General features: G+C 41.4%; 1 protein-coding gene across 1 annotated transcript; it reads right to left on the bottom strand.

Annotated features, from left to right (window-relative positions):
* Nucleotides 1-10,634: 10,634 nt before the first annotated feature.
* On the bottom strand, nucleotides 10,635-13,184 carry LOC120980941 (zinc finger MYM-type protein 1-like). The gene has a single exon (XM_040410335.1). It carries the CDS (start codon nucleotides 13,182-13,184, stop codon nucleotides 10,635-10,637), a length of 2,550 nt encoding a protein of 849 aa, XP_040266269.1.
* Nucleotides 13,185-15,465: the final 2,281 nt, after the last annotated feature.

Below are 15,465 nucleotides of genomic sequence, written 5' to 3'. Positions count from 1 at the left end.
AGATTGTTCATTCCCAAAACATTTTGCAAACTGTTGACAGGACATTATAGTAGTTATATTCTTGTACATAGGAGCAGTATTATAGTAGTTATATTCTTGTACATAGGAGCAGTATTATAGTAGTTATATTCTTGTACATAGGAGCAGTATTATAGTAGTTATATTCTTGTACATAGGAGCAGTATTATAGTAGTTCTAGTCTTGTACATAGGAGGCAGTATTATAGTAGTTATATTCCTGTACATAGGAGGCAGTATTATAGTAGTTTTATTCTTGTACATAGGAGCAGTATTATAGTAGTTATATTCTTGTACATAGGAGCAGTATTATAGTAGTTATATTCTTGTACATAGGAGCAGTATTATAGTAGTTATATTCTTGTACATAGGAGCAGTATTATAGTAATTATATTCCTGTACATAGGAGCAGTATTATAGTAGTTATATTCTTGTACATAGGAGCAGTATTATAGTAGTTATATTCTTGTACATAGGAGCAGTATTATAGTAGTTATATTCTTGTACATAGGAGCAGTATTATAGTAGTTATATTCTTGTACATAGGAGCAGTATTATAGTAGTTATATTCTTGTACATAGGAGCAGTATTATAGTAGTTATATTCTTGTACATAGGGGGCAGTATTATAGTAATTATATTCTTGTACATAGGAGGCAGTATTATAGTAGTTATATTCTTGTACATAGGAGCAGTATTATAGTAGTTATATTCTTGTACATAGGAGGCAGTATTATAGTAGTTATATTCTTGTACATAGGAGCAGTATTATAGCAGTTTATATTCCTGTACATAGGAGCAGTATTATAGTAGTTATATTCCTGTACATAGGAGCAGTATTATAGGAGTTATATTCTTGTACATAGGAGCAGTATTATAGTAGTTATATTCTTGTACATAGGAGCAGTATTATAGTAGTTATATTCTTGTACACAGGAGCAGTATTATAGTAGTTATATTCTTGTACATAGGAGCAGTATTAAAGTAGTTATATTCTTGTACATAGGAGCAGTATTATAGTAGTTATATTCTTGTACACAGGAGCAGTATTATAGTAGTTATATTCTTGTACATAGGAGCAGTATTATAGTAGTTATAGTCTTGTACATAGAGCAGTATTATAGTAGTTATATTCTTGTACATAAGGGCAGTATTATAGTATTTATATTCCTGTACATACAGTAGGAAGCAGTATTATAGTAGTTATATTCCTATACATAAGGGGCATTATTATAGCAGTTATATTCTTGTACATAGGAGCAGTATTATAGCAGTTTATATTCCTGTACATAGGAGGCAGTATTATAGTAGTTATATTCTTGTACATAGGAGCAGTATTATAGTAGTTATATTCTTGTACATAGGAGCAGTATTATAGTAGTTATATTCTTGTACATAGGAGGCAGTATTATAGTAGTTATATTCTTGTACATAGGAGCAGTATTATAGTAGTTATATTCTTGTACATAGGAGCAGTATTATAGCAGTTTATATTCCTGTACATAGGAGGCAGTATTATAGTAGTTATATTCTTGTACATAGGAGCAGTATTATAGTAGTTATATTCTTGTACATAGGAGCAGTATTATAGTAGTTATATTCTTGTACACAGGAGCAGTATTATAGTAGTTATATTCTTGTACATAGGAGCAGTATTAAAGTAGTTATATTCTTGTACATAGGAGCAGTATTATAGTAGTTATATTCTTGTACATAGGAGGCAGTATTATAGTAGTTATATTCTTGTACATAGGAGCAGTATTATAGTAGTTATATTCTTGTACATAAGGGCAGTATTATAGTAGTTATATTCTTGTACATAAGGGCAGTATTATAGTATTTATATTCCTGTACATACAGTAGGAAGCAGTATTATAGTAGTTATATTCCTATACATAAGGGGCATTATTATAGCAGTTATATTCTTGTACATAGGAGCAGTATTATAGTAGTTATATTCTTAACCAATTTTCTTTTTATTGGTCATATCATGTGCAAACATAAACATGCTGATACAAGATCCATTTTACATCAACATACATAGAAGGCGAATCATAGTGAGCAGAAGTAATACACATCTCATTGAGCACCTCTGGCATTCTGCCCAATACCACGATGAACAAAGACATCATATTTGCGTAAGCACATGGACCATAAATCAAACATCAAAATAGATGCTAGATAATACAAATGATAAGGAAAAGGACAGGAGGACAGACGTATGGAAAGAGGGGGGGGGGGGGGAATTGCTCTAATTGGTAGGATATCTAAAGCCACGTTCTGAGGAATTTTGCACGAGTGTGTGATTCCCAGTGGGCTAGTTCTTCAAACCTATAAAGCTGGTCTATTTTCTCCATCCATCCCAAGACAGTGGGAGGCCCGGTTTGTCTCCATAGAAGGGGAATTAGGAGCTTAGCTGCTGTAATAAGTATAGTTAGTAAATCTGATTTGGCTGGGGTGAGTGATGTGTTGGGGCACCAAAGTAAGATCAATTTTTGATCCAGGACAATGGAGGTAGCGCAAATCTTATTCAGTTCATACTCTATCTGTCTCCCATAGGGGCATATGATGGGACAATGCCACCATATGTGCGAGAGAGAGACGATGCCCGCTCCGCACCTCCAGCAGACCTCAGGGATTTCCGGGTTAAGTCTATGAAGGAACTCAGGTGTCTTATACCAGCGGGTGAGCAACTTATACGAGTTCTCCTGAATTTTAATGCAACGGCTAAAGCCGTGTGAATGGGTCAATATAAAAGCTTTCTCTGGGTCAGACAGTTTCAGGGATAGCTCCCTTTCCCAAGAGCCTAGGAAATGAGGCTCAGAGTATGCGGAAGATAGTAATTCTTTGTACATCATAGAGAAGGGTCTGCTGGGGGGTCGAGCGGACCTCAGCCTCCGCTCCAACCAAGTGGGTGAGGCAAGGTGAGAGGTCTGTAACTGCAAAAGCTTTATATCCCTTTTAAAGCTATTAAGATGAAGAAAAGCTATTGATTTGACCCTAGGCAATCCGAGGATCCTCTCCCAATCCAATTTTCCTCCTGTTGACAGCACATCATGCAGAGTATGATTCCTGAGCAAAGCCCAAACTCCCGTAGCATCATGTACTGTGGGATTAATAGAGGATTGTAAGAGATGTAATGGAAGATCGGGGCTAGGGAAGTTAAGTGTCTTGGAGCTGTATAACATAGACCAGGTGAGCAGCACTCCTCTCCACAGCAGTGGTAATTTAGAAGCTGTGGGGGAACATGGACGAACACCCCACAATATTAATCTCTCACGATTGGTGAGCAATGCTCGTTCCAGACGAGAGCAAATATTTTCAGAATGCACTCAAAGAAGATTCATACCTCTACACATAAGATTTGCTTTATAGTACCCATGGACATCAGGCAGACCAAATCCCCCAAACCTCCTCTCCCTAGTCAGAATAGTATAGGCTACTCTAGGGGACCGACCTTTCCAAAGAAAGAGGGACACCGTCCGGCGAACTTCTATAAAATAGGACTGCGGAATCCATATTGGTAACGTCTGTATCAGATACAAGAATCTGGGAATTATATAAGTTTTTAAGTAATTTTTTCTTCCTATCCAGGAGATAAACGGCATTTTTAATGATTGAAGTTGCGTTTTGACAGATTGTAGCAGATGCAGGTAGTTGGATGGGAACAGCTCCTTAGGATCCGCTGTTACACGGATGCCAAGAAATGGTATTTCTTTTGGGGCCCATTTGAAGGGTGTGGAGTTTTTCAGGTGTTGCACCGTATTTGCAGAGCAGGAGATATTAAGGGCCATGGATTTGGAATAGTTTATCTTAAAATTGGAAACAAAGCCAAACTCTTCAAAAATAGCAAGCAATTTGGGGAAAGACACCTTAGGATTTGAAGTCATCACCAAGAGGTCATCCGCAAAGGCCGCTATCAAGTGTCTCTGAGACCCTATGGTGATTCCCTCAATCCCAGGAGATTGGCGAATTTTGCTCAATAGCGTCTCCATCACCATTACAAATAGCGTTGGAGAGAGTGGGCATCCCTGGCGCGTGCCATTTGCAATGTCAAATGATGGGGAAAGAGTTCCATTAACTTTGACCCTGGCAGAGGGGGCAAGATATAGTGAGAAAACGGCAGTCATAAATTGCTCTGGTAATCCAAATTTTGACAGCGTCCTAGACATGAAAGACCAACTCACCCTGTCAAAAGCTTTTTCTGCATCAGTACTCAGTAATGCTACTGGCACTGCATTAGTTCTTGCCAAAGACATCAAATGCATTAGACGAATGGTATTCTCAGTGCCCCGTCTGCCAGGGACAAAACCAACTTGCTCTCCATAAATTAAATCTGGGAGTACCTGTTGAAGGCGCTGGGCCAATATTTTCGCCCACCACTTGACATCTACATTCAATAACGAAATCGGCCGGTAACTGCCGCATTCAAGGGGGTTTTTATTTTCCTTGGGGAGTATAGTCACATGGGCCATTAAGGATTGTGGGGGTAAAGATCCTCCAGTTAGTAAATAGTTGCATAGAGAATTAAAATGTGGAAGCAATGTGTCTTTAAAGGTCTTATAGTATGAGATATTCAGACCATCAGGACCGGGACTTTTCCCAGAGGGGATGGAAGATAATACTTTTAGTATCTCTGCGTCTGTGATTGGAGAGGTGAGTTGTGAGGCCTGAGAGGAGTTCAGTGATGGGAGGTTAATTGAGCTAAGGAATGTATCTGACGCCTTGGTTATCATATCAGGAGTCGCCTGATTTGGGGGGGATAAATTGTACAAATCAGAGTAAAAGGCACAGAAAGCCTTCGCTATTTCAGGCGTAGTCTTACGTTTAACACCTGTCGCGTCCCTAATGGCAGGAATAAAGGAGTCTGTCTGCTGCTTCTTACTGAGCGCTGTCATCAGCTTATTTCCCTTGTCACCATGAGCATAAGCTTTAAATTTCGCTCTGAACAGCAATTTGGTAGAATTGACATTTAAAAGGTTCTTCAAATTATTTCTGGCCTCATATAACTCAGCAGCTACTCGGGAGGCCTGGGACTGCTTGTGGGAAAGCTCAAGGGCCGAGATTCGGGACATTAACAGGTTCTGGGCCTGAGAACGTTTCTTCTTGATATGAGAACCAAGTGCAATCAGTTCTCCTCTTATCACAGCTTTATGTGTCTCCCATATAATGGGAATAGAAGGAGCAGATGAACCTGATGTATTTATTTTAAAAAAAACTCTGCCAGTATGGCTGACAGTTTGGAGATGCTATCAGGGTCCTGTATAAGGGTATCATTTAGTCGCCATGTCCAGTCTTTCTTTGGGAGGCCGGTCAGTGAGAGGGTTAAGGAAACAGGTGCATGATCAGACAGCACAATATTCCCAATCTTAGCACTGGAGACAAGTGGGGTATTAGCCGATGAAAGAAAGAGATAGTCAATCCTATGATATGACGCTTTTGCATGAGAATAGAATGAATAATCCCTTCCAGAGGGGTTCAATGTGCGCCACACATCCAGTACACCCAGTCTCTTCAAAGAGATCTTGAGACGTCTCAAGAGTCTGTGTGTAATGGACGACCTGCCTGAAGAGAAGTCCAGAGATGGCTCCAGGGCCACATTGAAATCTCCGCCTAAAATAAGTATTCCTTCCTTAAAGGTGCCCAATTGTCTGAGGGTCTGAACGAGCCATGGGACCTGACCCCTATTAAGGGCGTATATATTCGCCAGTGTAACAGAGGTGTCAGCAATGAGGCCTTTGAGAAATAAAAAGCGTCCCTCAGGATCTATGGAGGATGCAGTAAGCTTAAACGGAAGACTCTTGTGCACTGTGATACTGACCCCTCTGCTAGCTGATGAATGAGTACTATGGTACCACTGGGTGAATCTTACAGTAGATAACTTCGGAATCTTCCCAGTTTTAAAATGCGTTTCCTGAAAGTAAGCTATAGAAGTTTTATCTTTTTGCAAAAGGGATATCACCTGAGACCTCTTAGGCCCCCTGCACACGATCAGGATTGCGTGCGGATTTTCCGCGCGGATTTGCGTGCGGAAAATCCGCACCGTAGGTCATGTCCATTGTATTCTATGAGAATTTGAAATTCTCAATGCACACGATGCGGATTTTTTCCGCGCGGATTTTGACCTGCGGTGCGGATTTTAAAATCCGCGACATGTCAATTAATTTTTTTTTTCCTGACCGGATTTTCTTCATTCACTAAGTGAAATCCGCATGCGGAAAATCCGCACGCAAATCCGTATGCAAATCCGCACCAATTAATGCGGATTGACCGCACAGATTTGCCTGCGAACACCTGCGGATTTCAGTGCGGATTCTCCGCACATGAATCCTGAACGTGTGCATGTACCCTTACATGGCTCGTTCAGACCCCGGACATTTAGTGAGGATACAACAAAGGTAGCCATGACGGTCTATCATAAAATGGAGAATAAGGGCATATACTCCTGTAAACATACATACTGCGTACACATGAAAAATCCTAGCAGAGCAGGGAAGGAGAATACGAGGAAAGAGACAGACAGACAAACAGGGGAAGACAACAAGTGAATGATGAAGTAAAATAAAATTATATGGATGTTAAATTGAATCAGACATTTTAACATATACTGTAGAAGTCCCATGAAACATCTGACGCCTGCGGGATCCTTTTTCATTACGACGCCAAGCCGGGATCCAGCATCAGAGGGGGGCTTCCATGGGACAACTGAGAGCCGCTGAGAGGCTTTCAGAGGGGGGGTGTACCTCATATGATGAGGGACTGGTGAAACCCCATATCTAAACTAATGGGGGTGGAAAACATTACAGCTAATGCGAAAGTCCAAGCCAAGACAATGCTACAAGGACTTATAATAGCAATAGCCCATACATAGAGCTATGAACTTTCTCCGGTCATCCAGAACACTGCAAACAGCAGAATAGTGTAACGTTCATAACCGGAACGAGAACTTTCCCCTTCGGGTGCAACCACAGGATCTGGAGAGAAGGGCGCACAGCCCAACAACTGGATGTACAGCTGCAACTGCTGCACGAAGTGGGTATAAAACCCTATGATGGTAGCAGAAGCCTAGGACTTGTGGCTTCAGGTGATAAGGCGGCTTTTCTTGTTTCTTTCAGCCTTCCCTGGGGAGACATCAGACCAGGTCTCGACTCTTGGAAGAGCAGGTAAGGGATCCCCTTGATCTGCGGGCATCCAGGATGGGACTTCAATAGGCGCCAGGCCAAGCGGGCCCCAGATGGACTTTAAATCCGCTGGTGTGCGAACCGTTAGCTGCCTGCCATTTTTCAATATGGCTAGGCCAAATGGGTATAGCCACCGGAACGGCGTAGCAGATGCCTTTAATGCTTCCAGTAATGGCCGGAGTATGCGCTGCTTTGCAAGTGTAGTGGGCGCCAAATCTTGAAAAAATAGTATAGTAGAATCTTCATACCTCAGATCTTCAGCTTCTCTGCCGAATCGCAGGAGGTCTGCTGTATCTACATAACTCAGCAGGACGCAGATCACATCACGCGGCGGGTCTGAGGGCTTTGGTTTCGGTCGCAATGCGCGGTGAATGTGCTCCACTACCCCCATGGCTGCCCGGTCTGGGCCTAGTAGCTGAGAGAAAATTTCGGATGCCACTTTGCGGAGGGCCTCATTCGCAATAGATTCAGGTAGGCCTCTGATCCTCAGGTTCCTGCGCCTGCTCCGGTTTTCCTGATCCTTTATTCGGAGTAGAGCATCGTTAATCAGATCCCGGTGCGTTTGCAGAGCCTGGCAGGTCTTCCCCTCATGTTGGAGGATCGCATCCTGTGAATTCTCAAGCGCCATTACTCTGTGGCCTAGGCCCCGGAGGTCTTCCTTAATATCTTCTAAATCCCTTTTTAGGGGGGCCAAAGCGGCATCAAGCAGCTCTTTGAGTACCTCCTTAGATAAATTCGGGCGCCTCCGCGGAATTTTGCATACTGAAGCTTCCGATGCGCTTCCCGCTTCAGACGGATCTACAGCATCTGATAGCTGTGGTGCATACGGCGCCATCTTGGAGCTCTCGGTGGGGCGCAATTTTGCCTGTTTTTTAAGGTACTGCTCCATGTCAGGCTGCCTAGAACAAGCAGGTGTCAGCTCCAGATGTTCCCTGGGTCGGTCTTTGCCAGTTTTCCCCATTAGTGTGCAGCAGATTAAGGAGTTAAATCACCAGTGCAAGTGGGGAGCTCAGGAAGCTGCTGCCATTCAGCTTCAAGGTCAAGCTCCGCCCCCCATAGTAGTTATATTTTTGTACATAGGAGCAGTATTATAGTAGTTATATTCCTGTACATAAGGGGCAGTATTATAGTAGTTATATTCCTGTACATAGGAGGCAGTATTATAGTAGTTATATTCCTGTACATAGGAGGCAGTATTATAGTAGTTATATTCTTGTACATAGGAGCAGTATTATAGTAGTTATATTCTTGTACATAGGAGCAGTATTATAGTAGTTATATTATTGTACATAGGAGGCAGTATTATAGTAGTTATATTCTTGTACATAGGAGCAGTATTATAGTAGTTATATTCTTGTACATAGGAGGCAGGATTATAGTAGTTATATTCTTGTACATAGGAGGCAGGATTATAGTAGTTATATTCCTGTACATAGGAGCAGTATTATAGCAGTTATATTCCTGTACATAGGAGCAGTATTATAGTAGTTATATTCTTGTACATAGGAGCAGTATTATAGTAGTTATATTCTTGTACATAGGAGCAGTATTATAGTAGTTATATTCTTGTACATAGGAGCAGTATTATAGTAGTTATATTCTTGTACATAGGAGCAGTATTATAGTAGTTATATTCCTGTACATAGGAGGCAGTATTATAGTAGTTATATTCTTGTACATAGGAGCAGTATTATAGTAGTTATATTCTTGTACATAGGAGCAGTATTATAGTAGTTCTATTCTTGTACATAGGAGGCAGTATTATAGTAGTTATATTCTTAATCAAATTTCTTTTTATTGAAGAAAACGCAAATAGTCATGTGACAATTCAATCACTTAAATACCAGGCGCAGCTGGACAAATGCTTATTCACTAAGCGCATCAATTCAAGTGCAGTGGCGACATGACTCAATAACACATTAACATGTGCATAAAAGTAATTAATACGGAAAAGTAAAGACAAGACATGGGAAGAGGGGAGGGGGAAAAGGAGGTAAGGGGGGGGCTAATAGATGTCTATCATATGCTTCGTGTGAATCTAGAAGTTACGATAAAGCTTCCAAGGGGACCATGTTTTGATAAACTTTGCTCTAGAGTGAGTCTCCCAGTGTGCAAGCTCTTCAAACCGGTAAAGCTGATCCACCTTCTCGGTCCACATCAAGAGGGATGGAGGAGAATCATTTCTCCATAACAATGGGATCAATAGGCGAGCTGCTGTTATAAGCATAGTCGGTAGATTTAACCTTGAGGGGGTCAGCGTGTCATTAGGACACCATAACATTAGGAGCTTTGCGTCTAATCTAACCTGGTTTTTACAGATCTTATTTATAGTAGTTTCGATCTCTAGCCAGAAAGGCCGGATCTTTTCACAATTCCACCATATATGAGAAAGAGAACCAACATCTCCTCCGCACCTCCAGCAACGGTCGGGGATATCAGAATTGATCTTATGTAGATATCCTGGTGTTTTATACCATCTCATGAGCAATTTGTATGAGTTAGCTTGTATCTTAATGCAACGGTTGAATCCGTGTGAGTGTGTGAGGATAAAAGCTTTCTCAGGTTCTGACAAGGTTATGGATAACTCCTTCTCCCAGGCTGAGAGAAACCACAGATCTGGAGGGGCGGAGGAGAGCAGCTCCTTGTATAGTGTGGAGAGAGGCTTCCGCAGGCGTTGGCCTACTGAAATCTTCCCCTCCATCCATGAGGGATCATTTGTGGGTCGTGGGACCTTTTCAATAAGCGTTAGGTCCTTTTTAAAGGCCATAACTGCCAAAAAGGAAGCCTTTTGGACCTTTGGAAGAGCGAAAACATCACTCCAATTTAAAGCACCAGACTCAGATATAATATCTTGTAACCTTAAGCTAGATAGTAGGGCCCAAATTCCTGATGGTGCAGTGGTGGCGGGATGAATATGGGCCTGAAGCAGGTGCAGGGGGATATTCATACTAGGGAACTTAAGGACTGACGCCTGATATAATTTCGACCACTCTAGCAGTAAGCCCAGGGCCGGCTCCAGGTTCATGTGGGCCCTTGGGCGATAAAGCCTCAGTGGGCCCCCCTGTGGCATTTTGCATAACACGCGTGCAATAAAACTGCATGTTTTATATATGGTGCCAAATACAATAGACAGAACATGCTACAGCGTGAATATATGTGAATGAATCCTTATGTCCCTACTTAATTTTTATCTACCCAGTGTTTTAATCCCTCAGGTCTACTCACAGTATTCAGTTTTTCCTGTACACCCCCTAAAGAGAAACAGATAGGCATTGAATATGAAAATATTTTATTTGAACATACTGTAAAGACATAAAACATTTGAAAAAGTACGAAAGGAAGTTAATGCAGAACACTATGAAATTTCTTGTTGGAGTCCAGCATTGATGGTCCAACTTTTTGGGCAGAACACAAAAGTGGTATCTTGTGTAAATCAGTTAAAACACTTTTCTACGTGTTTTTTCAGCTGCAAAAACATGGATTACCTGATTAAAATCTACACATTCTGCTTCTTGAGATTCAATTGAAAGAACCGCCAGTGCATTTAATCTGTCTTGCGACATTTGGGACCTTAGGTAGTTTTTAATTAGCTTCAATTTACTGAAGCTCCTTTCAGCAGATGCAACTGAAACAGGCACAGTTAACAACAACTGTAATGCCAACACAAGGTTTGGGAATGCCAGATTAAGTGAGTGGGAGAATATATACTTTAAAGTCTCCTGTGGGCACAGATGTTCAGGTAACATCCTAGCCAGTGTCTTGATCTCCTCAAGCATAACTTCTCCATCAACTGCTGGGTCAGAGAATTTTAAACACTGGAGCTGTAAGTTAGACAAGTCAGCAGCTTCTTTCTTGATGTCATATAGAAATCCAAACTTGTCTGTAAATGTTTGCAAAAAATTGAACCTTATTTCAATTTCACCAAGGACAGTTTCAAGCAGAGGCTTGAAGAATATTTCTTCAAATTCTTGCCTTGCATCTAAAAACGATGTTCCACTTGCCTGCTGGCATGCTGGCTCTTGACAGTTTTGGTCACTGCATTGCCGAGTTTTCTTCCTAACCCTGTGTGTCGGGTATTCAGTGGGTATATCCAGCTTTTCGCAAATACCTGATGCCTTACATTCAGCTTGTTTGAAACCTGACACCTTATATTCTTTAAAAGCTGTGGTAATAGATTTTACAAGTGGAATAACGCTTGAAACATTAATGGTTTTTGTTTGTACAGCCAGGCTAATTTGGTTGACCTGGAGGAGAATGTCATACCATACACATAAAGAGACAACAAAGGGGTATGTGCATATGGAATCCAATAAAATCTTTGCCTCACTGTATGTGTCACTGGAATATTGGGTACCATGTAAAAAAACTTCTAAAGCATCAACAAGTTGTGGAAACTGTAACAAAATAGCTTTCACTGATTCAAGGCGAGCACACCATCGTGTCTGAGACAGAGCTTTAAGTGTCAGATGTGACAAATGCTGTGAAGCCACTTCCCACCTCTTAGTTGCTCCGGAGAAGAACACATAAATGCGATTCAAAAGATCATAAAAATGTTTTGCTCGGCTTGAGCTCTCTGCAGCGTGCACTATTACCAGATTCCAGTTATGTGGAGAACATGGTACAAAGAAGGCATGAGGATTTTTTTCTAAAACAATTGCCTGAACTCCTTTGTATTGTCCCCTCATATTAGCACCATTGTCATAGCACTGACCTCGAATGTTTGACACGCACAGTCCATGTTGTTCCGTCAGTCTTTCCAAAACAACACTTGCAAGACCTTTTCCAGTTGTATCTGTGACAGCCAGAAATTCCAGAAAGCTTTCCTTGACTTCCACTGTTTTGCTAACATCATCGATGTCCACATATCGCAGCACAAGTGACAACTGCTCTTGTTTGGAGATGTCTGGTGTGCAGTCTACAATGATGCTAAAATATTTAGCTTGTCTCACCTTTTTTATGATTATTTCAATTACTGCATCAGCAATTAAACGCAGAAATTTGTTTTGCATATCCTTGCTTAGATAATGCGCATTGGTTCCTTCTTTGGCACGTTGCAAGTGTTCCTTCAGAACAAGATCAAATTCAGAAATCAGCTCCAGTAATTGGAGAAAAATACCGTTATGTTCTGTGAACACAGTATCTGATGATCCTCTGAATGGCAGATTGTTTTTTGCCATCCAGCGAATTATTTGCAGTAAACGCAACAATACTTTGCGCCATCTTTGTTCTTCCATATGGAGTTGTCGACGCAAATCTTTGTCAATGGTAGTTTCTTTTTTTATGCTAGATTCCAGATCTTTCCATTTGGCATAATTAGACAGGTGGCTGCTAGATATTTCGTGGGAATGCAAGGATCCCTTACCACTGACATGCTTCCAGTCTTTAAATCCATATGGGTTTGAGAAATTGGATTTAGCTTCGTTGTCAAATAGCCTGCAACAGAAGCAATATACAGAATCTCCAAGCACTGAGTAAATGAGCCAATCTCGTGGATCCTTTTTCCCACTACCCAGCAATCTGTAATAATGACCAGATGAGAATCTTCTTTTTGTACCATCTGGGAAATCTGTAAGTGGAAAATCTTCCAGCTTCACTTGCTTAGGGCCCCTTTTGATAGCTTGGCATCTCAGTAGATTGGTGATTACATCTGGCCATTCTGCTGGATCATCACTAAGCTCTGGAAGAGGTCCAGAATTACAGGACACGGTTGGCTGGTCTGGAGGGTCTACAACCAGCTCACTGACTTCTCCAATGCTGGAACATGCTTCTTGAGAGGTAGTGACACTTGGTTGAATATCTGATTCTGATGTACTGCAAATGGAGGACTCTTTAGGTGTGCTTTTCTTGAAGAAGCGGTCAATGGAAGCTAGCTTTTTGATTTTGTCTTCCAGTATCTGCTTCTCTTTTCTTTTTTGGCTTCCAGACTTGTGCTTCTTGGTGGGAGGTGCCTGTTGACCTGCCAATTCTTGGTCTTGATCCCTATTCATTTTGGCCTAAAAAATGAATAAAATGAAGGCCATTCTCTTCTGTAGCTGTGTCCATGCAACATTTATTGCAGGCAGTCATTCTGTTTCTCCCAAACTTGTGTCTTCTGCTTGGTTCTTCAAGCTTCTTAATGATGTATTCATGCTTTTGTCAATTTGTTTTGGTAGCAGATATAACTTCTAGTAAAGTCCCTGCTTCATGTGTGAGACAATTCATAATGCAATTTGGCAACACATAGCATAATTAACCCTCCAATATGTGTTCTTTTTAATTTGGAAGTATTTTACAATTAAAAATGTAATGTACTTCTTTGAAATCAGCACAAATGGATTAAAGAAGGTGCTCAAACACCATAAATATCAACCAAACACTTGTTCAGCCAAACGCCTCCTGACTCCAGCATACTCATGCATGCCCTACTGAGCATACGTGTGTTTTAACAGTGGAGAGGAGTGTAAGATGCTGTCAGACAAAGGCGAAGATAGTAACAAGCATAACCAAATTCAAAATAATTACTCTTACTTCTCACCAACATCATGAAGGGAAGGTTGGGAGGCCCATACTTCACATAGGATAGTATTATGTATAAGATTGGAATGACAGAATGACAACCCTACTGTTCACTTATTAAGGGCTCACGCTAACGTGAAATACAGCCGTTGTTCAGGCCATATTTTACGGACGGCATACAGCCCCATTGAATTCAAGTCCATGTGAAAAAACTCCCCGCCTGTCCTATTGTGATCTGTATTTTACAGATCAGAATAGGTGTGTCAATGCGCAGTCTAAGGAAACCTTGGACAGCACATGGACACATACAGGTGGCAGCTGTGTTTTTTTTTTCTCCTCCGTGGTACGCGCAAAATGAGTAAACAACAATGTCATAATTTAGCAAATAATGCCAGACATAACCATAGGTCACTCACCAATCCACGTATAGATCGTAGGTCCCAGATAAGAAATATAGGCTTCTGTGACTGCGGTGACACGTTATCGCGCAAAAATGGTGAGCTTCAGATGGTGAGCTTCAGATGGTGAGCTTCAGATGACTTAGTATCTGTAAGCTTGTGTGCATCAGTACCTGGAGGTATTTGAAGTAAACACAATGTAGATAAACTGCCCCTACCAATATCACCTATTCAGTCCCTTCCACGGTAATCACCTCAAAAGGTCAACCCTGGGAAGCTGTTCCCTACCAGCATGACATTGATCTGTGTCACCATATATAAGAAAATTGGTACATTTTTCACTTCACATATGTATATATCAGCTATACATATGTGATGTGATATGACCCAATAAATATCAAAATGAATGCTGATAGCAGTATGTTGCTGCCTGCCCCTGTGCCCCCAAAGCCCAATAAATATCAATATGATGATATTTTAATTTGGGGCACAGCAGGGCAGGCTGCAGCAGACTACTATGACAAAGGCTGAAGTGGACGTGCTGAGCCTTAGGCCTCTTTCACACGCGTGAAGGATTGGCTCCAGATGCGTTCAGGGTGCTTTCAGTAAAATTCACACCATTTTGCAAGCAGGTTCAGTTAATATTGTTTGCGATTGCGTTCAGTTTTTTCCGCGCAGGTGCAATGTGTTTTCAGACGTTTTTCATGCACATGATAAAAAACTGAAGGTTTACAAACAACATCTCTTAGCAACCATCAGTGAAAAACGCATTCCATCTGCAGTTGCTTCCGGATGCGATGCATTTTTTACTGAAGCCCCATTCACTTTTATGGGGCCAGGGCTGCGTAAAACAAAACTGAATATAGAACATGCTGTGATTTTCACGCAATGCAGAAGTGATGTGTGAAAAACACCGCTCATGTGCACAGCCCCATTGAAATGAATGGGTCAGGATTCAGTGCAGGTGCTATGCGTTCACGTCATGCATTGCACCCGCGCGGAAAACTCGCTCGTGTGAAAGCGGACTTATAGCTCTTTGCCCGTCTTACACTCCTTCCCTGTACTGTCCTCTGGTAATCAGCAATAACAGACTGGACATGCTGAGCCTTGTAGACAGGTCTCTGAGAGAACCACAAATCTCAGCCAGCATTGAGTCTGTCATTACTGATATCTGGCCGAAGCAATGTCTCTCTCTTCCCTCTCACAGCATGCAGTTTCACAGACATAGAGAGACTGCAGCTGCATCCACCACTTCTACACTTCTCCCTGAATTCTATTTTTTGGGACAGAAGAGACTTCTGACTATTTACAGATTATGTAGGTGATTTTCAAAGTGCGCCATGCCAGTTTTAGGCATTAAAAAAATAGCAAGACC

The sequence above is a fragment of the Bufo bufo genome, chromosome 10, assembly GCF_905171765.1.
Source record: "Bufo bufo chromosome 10, aBufBuf1.1, whole genome shotgun sequence".
NCBI classification, from domain to species: Eukaryota; Metazoa; Chordata; class Amphibia; order Anura; family Bufonidae; genus Bufo; species Bufo bufo.
This window is presented reverse-complemented; position numbering and strand designations above follow the sequence as displayed.

Coding starts and splice junctions, on each gene's coding strand:
- LOC120980941 (XM_040410335.1), bottom strand. CDS start 13,184: ATGAATAGGGATCAAGACCAAGAATTGGCAGGTCAACAGGCACCTCCC.